General features: G+C 30.1%; 1 protein-coding gene across 3 annotated transcripts; it reads right to left on the bottom strand.

The window, feature by feature from the left end:
* Nucleotides 1–5,179: 5,179 nt before the first annotated feature.
* LOC107895836 (3-ketoacyl-CoA synthase 19) lies at nt 5,180–11,819 on the bottom strand. 3 transcript variants are annotated; one of them, XM_041078124.1, is made up of 2 exons: nt 10,905–11,819; nt 5,180–5,572 (listed from the first exon to the last, which is right to left on the bottom strand). In XM_041078124.1, exons 1-2 carry the CDS (start codon nt 11,817–11,819, stop codon nt 5,180–5,182), a joined length of 1,308 nt encoding a protein of 435 aa, XP_040934058.1. The 3 variants fall into 3 exon arrangements, with proteins under 3 accessions (XP_040934058.1, XP_040934057.1, XP_040934056.1); XM_041078123.1 differs by having other exon boundaries at nt 10,896–11,819; XM_041078122.1 differs by having other exon boundaries at nt 5,180–5,591; nt 10,891–11,819.
* Nucleotides 11,820–16,343: the final 4,524 nt, after the last annotated feature.

Here is a 16,343-nt window from a genome sequence, read left to right on the forward strand (position 1 = left end):
GCCATTATTATTATCACTTCTATTGTTATTATTATTATTACATTTTACTGCCATTATTTTTTTTATACGTAAATACATTATTGTTTATGTTATTACTATTATTGTTACTATATTTTTTATTCCCTCTATTATGTATTACTAATGTATTATTACTACTGTCGTTACTATTAATGTTATTATTACTACTTGTTATTATTTTCATCCCTATTATTATTTATACTTTATTATTATCACTTATTATTTTACTATTGTTATTTAATCTATTATCATTATCATTATTATTATTTTACTATTATAACTTAATATATTAGTATTATTATTTTTATTCTCGTCACTGTCATTCATTATTATTATTATTATTATTATTATTATATGTTTTATTATATATGTATATATCTTTAATATATATATGTTTATGTAGTATTATTAATAATTGTTTTGTAACATTATTATTCTTATTTCTAATATGTATATATTATGTATATATTTTTAAATATCATACTATTCATATATTTTTATGTTATCTCATGCATATATATATTTTAATATTATTAGTTATATATATATTTATATTGTTTCATGTATATATTTTTATATTATCCTTATTATTATTAATACTAGTATATGTTTTATTATATATGTATATATCTTTAATATATATAGGTATATATTTATGTAATATTATTAATAGGTGTTTTTAACATTATTATTTCTAATATGTATATATTATGTAGATATTTTAATATTATATTATGTATACATTTTTTTATATATATTACGTATATATATCTTTTTAATATTGTATTTTTATATATATATATCATGTATATATTTCGAATACTATATTATATTTTTTTTACATATTATCTCATGTATATATATTTTTAATAACTATATTATGTATGTATTTTTAACATTATGTTATGTACATATTTTTAATACTATGTATATACCTGTTATTCCTATTATTACGTATATATTTTAATACATATATATATTGTTATTATTAGTTTTTTTTTTATTACTGTTTTCAATATATATATCGTATATATTTTTAATCTAGTATTATATGTTTTATATATATATGTTCCCTACTATTTCATATTCGCATTATTACTATTATTATCATGTTTAATACCATATGCATTATTATTGTTTTATACTATTATTATCGCATATACATTGTTAATGTTTTATATATTATTTACTTCGTATATTCTTAACTTTTTATTATTATTTGTCTGTTCCGAATTTAGCATATTAGTTCATATCATATTTCAACATCAATATTAGTTTTCTTTTACTTTTAGTTTTTTTTATCTAGAAATATTTTGATTCATGTTTTTAAATTAATTTCAACAAGTAAGGCAACGTACCGATTTAACATTAAGTCGTCGATTTCATCGCTATGTTGGGTGAATATCAATCGGCTCGTGTTAAAAACGGAACGTCCTTCCCAAAAGAAACCAAAAAAACTTGAAATTTCTCGTGTTTTAATTGGACCACGATTAAATGTTATAGTGAACTCGCAATTTTGAAATTCAAGACAACGCATGTTTAATGAGATACCAATTTTGGGCGCAACGGGGGTGCTAATACCTTCCCCATGCGTAACCGACTCCCGAACCCTATTTTTTCTCTGGCTTTTGACGTAGACCTAAACCCGGCCTTCTTTTTGTTTAAAAAATAAAATTTCTTTTTAAAAAAAGGATTTATTAGGTGTCCGATCACACCTAGAAAAAGGATCGGTGGCGACTCCCTTTTTAAAATCAAAAGTCGGTTTTCAAATTTTCAATAAATCGCCTCAATTAGCGACCAAAGCAAAAAATTTTACGTTGCTACAATGTTATCACGAGAGGGTAAATATATATTGTACTCTTTTTTCCTTAATCGAGATTTCGTTCCATTGGATTTTCCTAGGTAAAGTTTTCAATGAGGCAATAAGTTGTGTATTAAAGATATGTATTTTTTTTTCATAAGAAATTTTTCCCACTAAGTTTTTTTTTTAATAAAATTTTAACGAGTCACATTATTTATCAGTAGACATCTAAAACATAGTGTTATAACTATTTTTATCATAAAGTGAATTTTCATTAGAGAAGAAGTCTGGTATACTTTAGAACTCTAATGTTCTTTGTAGAATTCTATTTCATTCATACTTCTTATATTTATAAATGTAAATTCTAGAGAAATATTGTAGATACTCACTTAATGAATAAATGATACATTTCTCTTTGTTATCCGATCTCTTGTTCTTTTTACTTTTTATAAAAAAAATTATAGGAGAATTTAGCTTAACCCTTTTGTTTGTTTTTATTAAAGTATCTATCTGGTACATTTTGAATGAATCGACCCCATCATATCAGGGGCATAGCTAGTGGGACTGGCAGGGGCCCCAGCTCCCCTAAAATTGAAAAAAAATTCCATTTAGGCCCTATAAAATTTTTAAAATTTTAAATTAATAAAAGTAAAATTACATTGTCCCCTCTAAAAATGATAAAAAATTGATTTAATCTTTTAAAATTATAAAAATATAAACTATTAAAATGGTGAAATTGTATTTTTTTATTATAAAAATTACAATTTAATTTCACCCCTAAACAAATTTTTTAGCTTCGCCCGTCAACATGATTACAAAAAAATTTATTATGGGATAAATGAAACCCACCATAAAAAATAATGTGAAAAAAATAATAGAATGGTCAATATGAAATTTTACAATAATAAATAAAATGAATTCAAAACACAAGTCGAATAATTTACAACTCACCCATAAAAAATACTCAAAAATTATTATATAGTTGCTCTTAAAATCATTCAGTGACTTTTCCTTTACTCTCTGTGCTCTATGGCTAATATGAAGTGCTAGTGTTTTTAAAATTTGGATTAATGATTAATTTGACCAAATTATTAATTTTCGATTTAATTGACTTAACTATTATAAAATTAAAAAAAATTAAAAATTTTAGAAAATTTATAAAAGGTTTAAAATATTAATAAGTACAAATAAATAATAATAATAGAAAAATAAGTATTAATTTTATAAATTATAACAAAATCAAATATTTAAACTAGCTTAAATTAAGATCAATAGTTTTTTTTACCTAGTTCGACCAATTCTTTATTGATTTAGTTAGTTTTTTATTAATTTAATTCTTCTTCAATTTTATATACTAGTTAGACTATCAATTTCTAATTCGACTAACTTTTTATCGATTTAATTAGTTTTTTACTATTTACTTCTTCGATTTTATATACTAGTTGAACTATCAATTTCTAGCTAATTGGATATAATTTAGTTTTTACAACCAAACCTCTTAAAATGTCAATAACAATTTAATGTAGCTTGACATTTATGAGCAAATCTAGTTGCCATACTTGGTTTCGGTGCCCATAAATCTTTGACAATTTATAAGATTAATGTCTACTGTGAATTCAATTTATGTTTGTGTCTAATATATTATATTCGTACATATTAAAAGTATAAAATTTTCAAATAATATCTTTTTAAAAAACTTTATACTAAAAATAGTTGATGTGGCATATATGTGGATTGCCACGTAGATGACACACCAACATTTAAATAAATTTTAAAATATTAAAAAATATTTTTTATTTTTTTAAATTTTATAATATTTAATTTTAAAAATAGTTATTATAATTTTTTAAGTTTTAAATTTTAAAAATTAATTAAATACTGACGTGTCATCCACTTGTATACAACGTCAGTAAAGTTAAAAAAACGATAACTTTTCCATTCATTTTGAGATAGTTTGACAAAAACGTAAGTTTAAAGGTTAAAAAAGACGAAAAATTAAGTAAAAGATTAAAATAATTTTTTTTATAAAATTAACGGGCGAAACCAAGAGATGAATGAATCAATGTGGTTAGATGTCAGTGACAAATGGCTCTAATAAAGTTACAAGGTAAAATAGTGAACGTAATAAATGATAAGAGAGGGCCATTGCAGTAGAGGTGTGCATGGGCCGGGTTCGGGCAGGGCCCATAAAAAATTTTTGGCCCGTTTTCAAGGCCCGAGCCCGGCCCGAAATATGGGCCTGAAAATTTGTCCAAGCCCGGCCCGAGAAAAAAATGGTAGGCCCGGCCGGCCCGGTCATATTAAATTTTTTTTGCTTTTTTTATTAAATAAAAAACTTTAAAATATAATAAATCAAATACATTTAAAACATAAAAACAAATATTAAAACAAAAAATAAATAAATAAATAATGGGACTAAAATAATTATTAAAATAATACATAAATTAAAAATATAATAAAAAGTAATTATATTAAAATTGAAAAATTGAAACAAATTAAAACTAAATTAAGAATTAAATTATATTAATAACAAAAGTTTTACAATATCAAAATAACATCAAAACAACAAAAAAAAGTAAAGTAAAAGTACTAAAGTTATTTAAAATTAAAAATAAAAAAATTTTAAAATAATTTAATATTAAAATCGGGCCGGGCCGGGCCGGGCTGGGGCCGGGCCAAAAAAATCTTACCCGAGGCCTGGCCCGTTTTCTAAACGGGCCTCGTTTTTTGTCCAAGCCCGTTTTTCGGGCCTATATTTTTACCCAAACCCTCCCATTTTTCGGACGGGCCTTCGGGCCGGGCCGAGCCGCCCGGTCCATGCACACCTCTACATTGCAGCTAACTCACATAGCCCACATTCAACTTTTGGATTTTAGTTTCTTCAGCCTTAATAGTGGAAATTTTGTTTTAATTTTTTTAAAATTAAAAAAAGCATAGTTTAATTTTTTAAATTTATAGAATTTTAAGTTAGTATAATGATAAAATTATGTTTTAATTTATTTAAAAAATTATATTCTATTTTGAACCAAAATTCTACGTTCTAATTAGTTATAAAGTCTAAACTGGGGGCGATAATGGTTCATTTTGGATCAATTTTGAAAAATAATTATGTTATCCTATAATATTTTAGTATTTCAAAAATTTAATCGAATATTTAAAGTAACTAAACCAAATTTCATTGAATCAAATTGAATTCAGTTTAGATCATATAATTAAGATTTTTTTAAAAAAATATAGGATCCGCAAACTGAATCAAATCAAATTAAATGAAATCGGATCGAAACCAAACTTAATACTCCTATTTGAATCAATTGTTAAATTTTTTTCTAAAAACCCTAATGACTAGATTCATTAACCCAACTATATTTTTCCAAGAAAGAAGTATATATTGGTAGTACATTTTAAAGGATACCTACCAATACAATCTTCCCACACATTAACATCATCCAAGTTCTTCATTACTTCCCAAACACAGTTATTGCACTTGAAACCAGCTCCAGGGCTTATCATCAATATTCTATCCCTTTGTTTTAGCCTTTTTTTAGCTTCCATGTAACTCAAAACATACCATAACCCGGCAGCCGATGTATTTCCGAATCGATGAAGCGTCATTCGAGTCGGTTCGAGGTCGTATTCATTTAGCCCTAAGCTTCGTCCCATTGCGTCGATCACCGCTCTTCCGCCAGGATGGATACAAAAATAGTCCATTCCGGATTTTAGGTTCAAATCGGATTCCGAATTCGATGTTTTGGACTTATTTCTCCAATAGGTTGTTGTTCCAATAGGGTCGGAAGCGTGTAAATTATTGTACTAAAAAATCACACAAAGTTCAATTCCCAGGGAAGAGAGGTGGATCACAAGGATCTCTTAAATACCAAGTCTTTCCTTAGTCAGAATATCCCTTCTATAGTAATTTAATAGCACAATTAAATACTACTATTATACCCTCAAATATTGAAAGAAAAATAGGACAAAAAAGAACACAAGAGTTTTAACGAGGTTCGGTAAATTATACCTACGTCCTCGGGCACTAACACCAGATGATAACTTTACTATCTCCAAAATATTACAAACAAATAGAATTCCTTAAGAATTCTCAAATGGGAGAAGAGAGAAAACTAAGAGAGAAAGATTGGTTGGGATGAATTGAAATGAGAAATGAGAAGGCCTATTTATAGTTGAGGTTCAAGGACCAAACAATAAATAGCCCATTATCTCAAGGACCAAAAAAAAATTATCCCATGCCACTTTTTCAAAGTCAACTTTAGGGTGCTAAACTTGCACCACTTGGATTGTTTGCCATTAAAATTGTCTGCCATTAATCATAATATTAACAATCTCCACCTTGAAGATTTGATTAGGATAATCACATCTTCACACACTTCCTTCAACTCCCCAAATTCGATAAAGCTATCTTTTGTAGTGCCTCCAAATGCGCTCTCGAGCGCCATATACCTGAAGGTGCTCAAATTCTCAGGATGTTAATCAAGTTCAAACAATGATTAAACTTGATTGTTGTTACCACCTTGGTCATCATATCTGCGGGATTATCTGCTGTCGGAATCTTCTGAAGTAGAATTTTTCCTTTTTCAAAGACTTCCCGCATAAAGTGATATCTTACGTCGATATGCTTGGTTCTTGAATGATAGACTTGATTTTTCGCTAAATGAATAGCGCTCTGACTGTCACAATATAGACTAATGTGACTTTGAACAACTCCCAAGTCTTTCAACAATCCATTAAGCCAAATAGCCTCCTTAACAGCTTCCGTAACTGCCATATATTCTGCCTCTGTAGTAGACACAGCTACTGTAGACTGTAAGGTAGACTTCCAACTCACTGGGGCTTTCGCAAGAGTAAACAGATACCCCGTAGTTGAACGACGTTTATCTAAATCACCAGCAAAGTCAGAATCAACATATCCAACTACAAACTGACCAAGTGCTTCATCCTGTTCAAAAATTAAACCAACATCTACTGTTTTTCGAAGATACCGTAGAATCCATTTTACAGCTTGCCAATGTCCTTTTCCAGGATCATGCATATACCTGCTCACAACTCCAACAGCTTGTGAAATGTCAGGCCGCGTACACACCATCGCATACATCAAACTCCTAACTGCATTAGCATATGGGACTTTTGCCATATATTCTCTTTCTTCTTTAGTCTTCGGAGATAATTGAGCACTAAGTTTGAAATGAGAAGCAAGTGGGGTACTTACATATTTTGTGTTTTCATTTACACCAAAACATTGTAATACATTTTTCAAATATTGCTTCTGATTCAAACAAAGCTTGCCTCTCTGTCTATCTCTACTTATCTCCATACCGAGAATCTTCTTGGCCTCACCTAGATCTTTCATCTCAAACTCTTGATTCAACTGAGCCTTTAGCTTATCTATCTCTTTTTGGCTCTTCGAAGCGATTAACATATCATTAACATACAAGAGTAGATAAATGAAAGATCCGTCATGCAGCTTCTGCAAATACACACAATTGTCATATTTGCTTCTTGTGTACTTCTGCCTTCTCATAAAGCTATCAAATCGCATGTACCACTGCCTCGGGGATTGCTTCAATCCATATAGCGATTTATTCAGCTTACAAACCCAATTTCTACCACCAGCATCTGTGTATCCTTCGGGCTGAGTCATATAGATCTCTTCTTCTAACTCACCATGCAAGAAAGCCGTCTTAACATCAAGTTGAGCTAGCTTCAAATTCAACTGTGCTACCAAGGCCAACAAAATTCTAATGGAGGAATGCTTCACAACAGGGGAAAATACATCATTGTAGTCAATTCCCTCCTTCTGAGCGTAGCCTTTAGCTACCAATCTTGCCTTGTAGCGAATATCCTTCTTGCTAGGAGATCCATCTTTCTTTGCGAATACCCACTTGCATCCGATTGCCCTTTTACCTTTCGGTAATTGCGCCAACTACCAAGTATTGTTCTTCCGGAGAGACTGCATTTCTTCATCCATGGCGCTTTTCCATTTATCACTTTCTAAGCTTTGCATTGCTTCTTGATAAGTGATAGGAATATCATCATCAACAACGGGAAGGGCGTAGGCCACCATATCAGTAAATCGAGCAGGTCTACGAATTTCTCTCCGTGGCCTTGCAACTGCAACTGGTTCTGGTGTACTTAACGGTTCTTGGGTCAGAACCTCTTCAACCTCTAATTCCTCTATTGTGGCTGAAGAATTAGACTTATTAACTGGACAAATCCCCATCTGCTCAAACTCCACCTGTTTTGAAGTACACTCCACCTACTGTGGAGTATCGCTCGTCTGAATATCTTTATCTGCTACCTTTTTCAAAGTGGCAGATTCATCAAAGGTAACATTTCTGCTACAGATCATTTTCTTTGTGTCTAAGCACCAAAGACGAAATCCCTTCACTCCAGAAGTGATTCCCATAAAGTGAGCTTTCTTTGCCCTCGGATCTAACTTTGATTCCTTCACATAGTAATATGCAGTTGATCCAAACACATGTAAGGAGTCATAATCTGTAGCTGGTTTTCCAGACCATACCTCCATAGGAGTTTTTCTTTCTAATGCAGATGATGGCAAACGATTAACAAGATGGCCAGCGTATGTCACAGCCTCAGCCCAAAATTGCTTGCCCAACCCAGCATTGGACAACATACATCGAACTTTCTCCAGCAATGTTCGATTCATACACTCTGCCACTCCATTCTGTTGTGGTGTATCCCTAACTGTGAAGTGTCGTACAATACCATACTCTTGGCACACATCGAAAAACGGATCACTTCTATATTCCCCTCCATTGTCCGTCGTAAGCCGCTTGATTTTCTTGCCAGTCTGGTTTTCGATCATAGTTTTCCATTTAAGAAAAACTCCAAGCACTTCATCTTTAGTTTTCATGGTATACACCTAAACTCTTCTAGAAAAGTCATCAACAAAAGTAACAAAGTAGTGTTTTCCTCTCAACGAATGTGTTTTGGAAGGCCCCCACACATCTGAGTGAATATATTCCAAAATACCTTTTGTATTATGGATAGCAGTGCCGAATTTCACTCTCTTTTGCTTTCCCAGAACACAATGCTCGCAAAATTTTAATTTGGAAGCCTTTGCACCTTTCAACAATCCTTGCTTTGCCAGAATTTGCAAGGATTTTTCGCTGGCATGTCCCAACTTCATATGCCACAACTGCATTGAGTCCAATTCTTTGTTACCGGAAGCTGGAGCGACTACTCCAATAACTGTACTACCTTGGTAGTAATACAAGTTATTTTTCCTGATGCCTTTCAATATCACAAGTGCGCCAGATGTCACTTTCAAAACCCCATCTCTCATAGTAACAACTGAACCATTGGATTTCAAGGCTCCCAATGAGATGAGATTTTTCTTCAAACTAGGCACGTACCGAACATCAGTCAGAACTCTAGTTGATCCATCTTGATTCTTTAATTGGATTAAACCTATCCCAACAGTTTTACAGACATTGTCATTGCCCATATAAACAACTCCTCCATTTAGCTCAGCTAAATCAGAGAACCACTCCCGGTTAGGGGACATATGATAGGTACAACCCGAATCCAATATCCACTCATCTGAATGGAAGACGATGATGATGCAACCAGTGATAGTTCAGAGTCACTGGTATCATGCTTTACAACACAAGCATCTACAGCAGCTTTTCCCTTATTCTTCAGCTTTGGACAATTTTTCTTCCAGTGGCCTTTCTCATGACAAAAGGTACATTCATCTTTCCCGAGTCTGGACTTTGACTTTGATCTCCCCTTCTGAGTTTTCTTCCGAGTGTATGAACGACCTCGGACTACTAAAGCTTCTGTATCTCTGATTGAGTTTTTCTGTTTGTCCTTCTTTCTTTGTTCATAACTGTATAAGGCCGTACAGACTTCGCTCAGAGATATATCATTCCTGCCATGAAGTAGAGTAGTTTCTAGGAACTCAAACTCCTCAGGAAGTGACCCCAACAGCATCAAAGCCAAATCTTCATCTTTGAATGTCTCATCCATATTTAGCAAATCAGTGACTAACTGATTAAATTTGGTGATGTGATCATTCATTGTGGTACTTGGGACGTAAGTGAAGCGAAACAGTCTTTTCTTCAAGTGCCACCCACAACTTATTTGCAGAAGTCTCCTTTGAAAAAGCATACCTCTGCTCTCGAGAAAGGCATGATCGAATTGTGCCACATGCCAACCGATTGATCGCCTTCCAATCTTTCTCCTGTACATCATCTGGTTTCTCTTCATCAATGGCAATGTCTAGACCCTGCTAAAAAGGGCATCTAGAACCTCACTTTGCCACATACCAAAATGGCCCGTGCCATCAAAGATCTCCACGCCAATCTTGCATTTGCAATTGTCGGTCTTGTCCACATGGACGATGTTGAAGCTCCTACACCGACCGTTTTCTCCATAATCTTTCAATATACCTAAGGAAATCTTTTCTGATGTGGAAGATCAGTTTAAACTGCAACCACAGAGCATACTACGATTAACCTTCGGCTCTGATACCACTTGTTGTTCCAATAGGGTCGGAAGCGTGTAAATTATTGTACTAAAAAATCACACAAAGTTCAATTCCCAGGGAAGAGAGGTGGATCACAAGGATCTCTTAAATACCAAGTCTTTCCTTAGTCAGAATATCCCTTCTATAGTAATTTAATAGCACAATTAAATACTACTATTATACCCTCAAATATTGAAAGAAAAATAGGACAAAAAAGAACACAAGAGTTTTAACGAGGTTCGGTAAATTATACCTACGTCCTCGGGCACTAACACCAGATGATAACTTTACTATCTCCAAAATATTACAAACAAATAGAATTCCTTAAGAATTCTCAAATGGGAGAAGAGAGAAAACTAAGAGAGAAAGATTGGTTGGGATGAATTGAAATGAGAAATGAGAAGGCCTATTTATAGTTGAGGTTCAAGGACCAAACAATAAATAGCCCATTATCTCAAGGACAAAAAAAAAATTATCCCATGCCACTTTTTCAAAGTCAACTTTAGGGTGCTAAACTTGCACCACTTGGATTGTTTGCCATTAAAATTGTCTGCCATTAATCATAATGTTAACATAGGTTACCATTGAGTACCGAATGAGTTCCCTTAATGGCAACATTTTAGGTACTAAAACTCGAAGGTTCATCGATACCGCTTTAGCGGCAGCTTTCGGGAGGTTTTTGGTGAGGAAGAAACCGCAGTTGCCTTGATCGTCTTCGATTCGAGTGCAGCTACCATACGCTTCGTCGATCGAACCGACATGGGTTCGGACCAAGTGGTTCAGTTTCAAAATGGCTCGATGTTTAAGCCCTCTTTTGTTCTTTAAAAGCAAAGAACAACCCCCTATACGAAAAAGAATATTAGGGAGCATCATGGACCTTTCTTTGCCTACATACCAATTAGGGCTTAATGATTCCGAGCTCACAACAATGGCGAATTGGTTCTTATATGTTTGAAACAAATGGTTCACAAGATCAATGGCTATAACACTCGCACTACAACCCATCCCCGATAAATTAAAAACCTTAACATCCTCCCTTTTCTTGTACCTATTGATAACTCGAGCTGGTATCGACGGCACTGAAGAAATCATCGAGATGGTAACAACAAGTACATCGATTTCCGACGGAAAAACTCCAGTTTTAGCGAACAGCTTGTCGAGGGTACTGAAGACGATATCGTTGATCTCCGAAAGCGCATCGGAGAGATTCGGGGATTCTTCTCTGCCCTCGATGATGTTTCTTGGACCGTAAGTTTCTTCCCCAATGCCCGCATTCACCATTGCTTGTAGTAGAAACTTGTACTCTCCGACACCCAGATTTTTGTTCCTCAAAACCAGGTTCCCACACGTTTCGGTGTCGAGTTTCATGTCGTCGGGTGCCTTGTAACACTCGTAAGCTACGATGTAACAGCTTTGGGTCCTCCATAACAGCTTGTAAATGAAGAAAATGAACATGAAATAAAGAAATACCAGACATATTGTAATGAAAAGCTCCATTGATGAAGACAGAAAAGGGAAAAAAATTAATGGAACTTGTTTTCCTCTGGGGGGCTGGTTCATTGTCTATGAAAGATTTTACCTGTATTTATAGTTGAAATTTGAATCTGGTTTTTGTGTAGAATTTGGTGTGGAAGTTGGAATTTTGACAGGTGTAAAAACATATTCAACAACTTGCATAAAAATGGTGTTAGAGCATTCAGTAGGGTTCAGTAGATTAGGAGATTGCAGTTGCATTAAGAATTAATAGAGTAGCAAGTGGAGTATCTCCAACTGGAAAAGAGAAATTGGGTGTTTGGACTTCGGATGGAAATTAAAAACTTAAATTATTTCTAATACAGTTTTGATATTGGGATTTACTCTTACCTTAGCATCGAGTGACTTGAAGTGTATTATTCTCCCGTTTAAAAATTAGAGAAGGACCATAGATAATTTTAAGTATATGCGGATTGAGTCTTAACTCAATTGAGATTGATATTATTGTCAATACACGAGAACATATGTTCGAGTACCCTAAAATATATTATCCTCCCATTTACATAAATTATTTAATTTTTTATGAAAAAATTAAATTTTAAGGATTTGATAACCATTAATAAATAGTGTTTTTTTAAGGACATGTGATTAATAAATTAGCAATATAAGTTTCAACTCCATAATAAATAGCTACAATAAATTTTAAAATTTTCTGTTTGGGAAAGAAATTAAGGGTAAATTATATTAGTAATCATTAATTATTAGTATTTTTTTGATTAATCAATTATGAAAAGTTTAAAAATCACTTAACTGTTAATAAATTTTTTTAATTTTGCCTTTTTTAGTCTCCAACTGGTTAACGGTGGCAGTTTTTAGAATTAACATAATAGCAACTTTAACCCTCATCATTTATATATTGCGTCAATTTAATCTTATTCTAAAAAATCTAACCCTGAATATTTACCTATTGTGTAATTTAGTCTTTTTTGCAGTTTTGCTTTCTTTGTGACCATTTCACCTAAAAAGCTAAAAAATAAATTTATCAGCTAAATTTTTTCGAAAATATAAAAAAAAGGAGACACTAAAAAATCCAAAAAAATAATTTTTGTCTTTTCTCATTCTTCTAAAGTTAACCCTCAATGTCACAAAGAAAAGAAAAACTGCAAAGAAAAAAAAGAAGAAGATAAAATTACACAATGTGCAAATATTAAGGGTTATTATTATTATTTTTAGAATCAAGACTAAATTCACATAATTTATAAATTTTGAGTGTTAAAGTTGTTATTATGTCAATTTTAAAATCGACAACTGCTAGCCAGTTGGTTACCAAAAAAATAAAATTGAATAGTTGGATAACCATTTTGTAACTTTTTATAGTTGGATGATCAAAATGATACTTGTTAAGATTATTTAAGGAGATAAATATTAAAATTATACATGAACTTTGATCTAATGTGCAATTTGATACATGAAATTTGATTTTGTGCAATATGCACATTAAACTTTGATTTTGGTTCAAATGTATACATAAAACTTTGATTTTGATTCAATTGTATACATTTAAAAAAAATGAATACATCAATTTATTTTTATATCGGATAAGTATAATTATTTATGTATGTAATATGTAAACGTAAAATAATGTTATATTGCTAATGGTATTAGTTATTTATGAAAATTGAATCAAGTCTAAATGTCGCGTATAAAGTCGCACAAAATTAAAGTTTATATATAACATTACACGTTAAACCAAAATTCATGTGTCGTTTTGAGATTTATCACATCATTTAAGTTATTAATTTAGTAATATTCTATATTTAATACAATAGTTAATAAATAATTAGATCAAATTTAATACATTAAAATAATAATTTTAAGAGATGTTGAATTACAAAACAAATATATTTATTATTTTAACTTAAGGGTGAAAAAAGTCCTTAAACTTTTTCAAAAAAATCAATTAAGCCTTTTGTCTTTTTTTTTGCACTCATTTAAGCAATTGAACTTTTAAATGCATCAAAAAGACCCTCAAACTTCTTCAAAAAAAGCAATTAGGCCCCCTTTTTTTTGCACTCAAATAAGCACTTGAACTTTCAAAATACTTCAAAAAGACCCTCAAACTTCTTCAAAAAAAGCAATTAAGCCCCTTTTTTTCACTCAATTGTGTACTTGAACTTTCAAAAATGTATAAAAAAGATCCTCAAAATTTTTCAAAAAAGCAATTAAGCCCCTACTTTATTAAAAATTAGAATTTTTTTATAAAAATCGTAAAAAATTAAAAAATTGTAAAATTTTATAAAAATCATAAAAAATTAACGACCCTTAGTTTTTTTCAGTTAAAATTATCATATGTCACAACACAACATGACATGTGGCAAAAAATGATAAAAAAATTAAAAAAAACAATAAAAATTATAGAAAAATTATAAAATGCTTTTTTTGGTACAGTAATTTTTATAATTTTTTACGAAATTTATATATTTTTACATTTTATATAATTTTCTTATGACTTTATAAAATTTTATAATTTTTTATATTTCTATATATTTTATAATTTTTTACGATTTTTATAAAATTTTACAATTTTTTATATATTTTTATGATTTATATATATTCTAATTTTAAATAAATTGTTAATATTTGATTTTTATTAAAATTTAATAATATTTATAACTTTTATTGATTTTTTATAATTTTTAATAAAAGCAAGGGCTTAATTTTTTTTTTAAAGTTTGAAGGTCTTTTTGATGCATTTTGAAAGTTCAAATACCAAATTGAGTGAAAAAAAAAGGTAAGGGCTTAATTGCTTTTTTTGAAAAGGTTTGAGGGCATTTTTGATGCATTTTGAAAGTTCAAGTACCCAAATGAGTGCAAAAAAAAAGTACGGGCTTAATTGTTTTTTTTTGAAAAAGTTTGAGGGCTTTTTGAACCCTTAAGCCTATTATTTTTAAAACAGTAACGAATATATTTTATTAAAAGAGTTAATTGTACTAGATATCCCTAAACTAAAACCCTTATTTTAAATTGGTCCTTAAACTTCAATATGTTTTAATTATATTCTCAAATTATTGATTTATATCAAGCCTAATCCTTTCGTTATTAAAATTGTTGAATGACACGTCAAATCTTGTGTAGTTAAATTTAAAGAAAAATATAATGTTGTCGCATAACTTTTAAAAATAAAAACTAAAAATAAAGTAAAACTAAATAAAAAGAGTTAACAATAAGGCTTCCGTAAACGCTTTGAAAACCTCAAAGCTAAGATTTTAAAAACATCAATTTTTACATATTATTTTTTTTAAAAAAATTTATTTTAAATTATGTCACATAAAGTTAAGATATGGTGTGTCATTTAACAGTTAAATTAACGATTTTAATAATGAAAGGACCTAATTAATATAATCTCAATAGTTTGGGGATGTAATTAAAATGATGTGAAGTTTAGGGATCAAATTAAAATGAGAGGGTCATAGGTTGGGGATGTTAATTGGTGCAATTAACTGTTATTAAAATACATATAAAAAATTAATTGATACTTTGATTATAATGGTAAAGTTAAATGTTTATTATGTTTGGTGAGTTGGGTTCAAATCTAATTATGATTAAATTTTTATTAATTTATTATTTATAAAAAGATAAAAATACCCTAAAAATATAACTTAATCTGTATACGAGAACGTATTTTAATAATTTTACAACTAAATTAGTAATCGGTAATCTTGTGACACCAACTCAATAAAAGACTTAATATTAGTGTAGATTACAATATATTATTGTGTTCAGAATTTCCATTTATTATTAATATTTTTTTCGCAATTTAATTTTTGGATAAATTACACTAATAAATACCGAATTATTAATAAATTTATTTAGAAAAAAACAATTATTATTAAGAGAGGTTTTGTATCTATTATAAGATTTTTTTAATTAATGTTGTGTTTTAGCCCATTGATAAGATATAAATATGGCACATTTAATTCTCAAATTTATGGTGTTATGTGGTTGGATATTTATTGGTCTTGGCATAAGAAAAACAACTGAATTTATTTAGTTTGTTAAAGTAATAGATATTAAGGAGGAGAAACTATTTTATGGATTTTTTTATCTTATTATTTATGGTTTCTATTTAATTATTTAATGATATTTCAATAATTTTTTATGTCATTGACACATAATTCTGATAATTTTTTTTTACTATGAATCTCAAACCTCAAATCTTGAATATTGAATCCCGAAACTAGAACTATAACCCTAAACTCGAACTCTAAACTCTCAACCTCGAACCTAAAACTCTAAACCATAAACCCAAACCTTGAACATTTAACCTCAAACTTAAAACCCTAAACATAAGGTTCGGGTTCAAAGTTAAAAAATTACTAAAATTATGTGTTAATAACATGAAAAAAATTACTGAAATATCATTAAATAATTGAAAAGTGACCATGGATAATGTGGTGAAAAGGATCCATAAAATAATTTCTCTAATAACCTGGGTTTAATCCAATTATTTTTTGGTAATTATTTTTTTTATCTTTCATATTCGATTTA

Source organism: Gossypium hirsutum, chromosome A10 (assembly GCF_007990345.1).
Source record: "Gossypium hirsutum isolate 1008001.06 chromosome A10, Gossypium_hirsutum_v2.1, whole genome shotgun sequence".
Classification (NCBI taxonomy): Eukaryota; Viridiplantae; Streptophyta; class Magnoliopsida; order Malvales; family Malvaceae; genus Gossypium; species Gossypium hirsutum.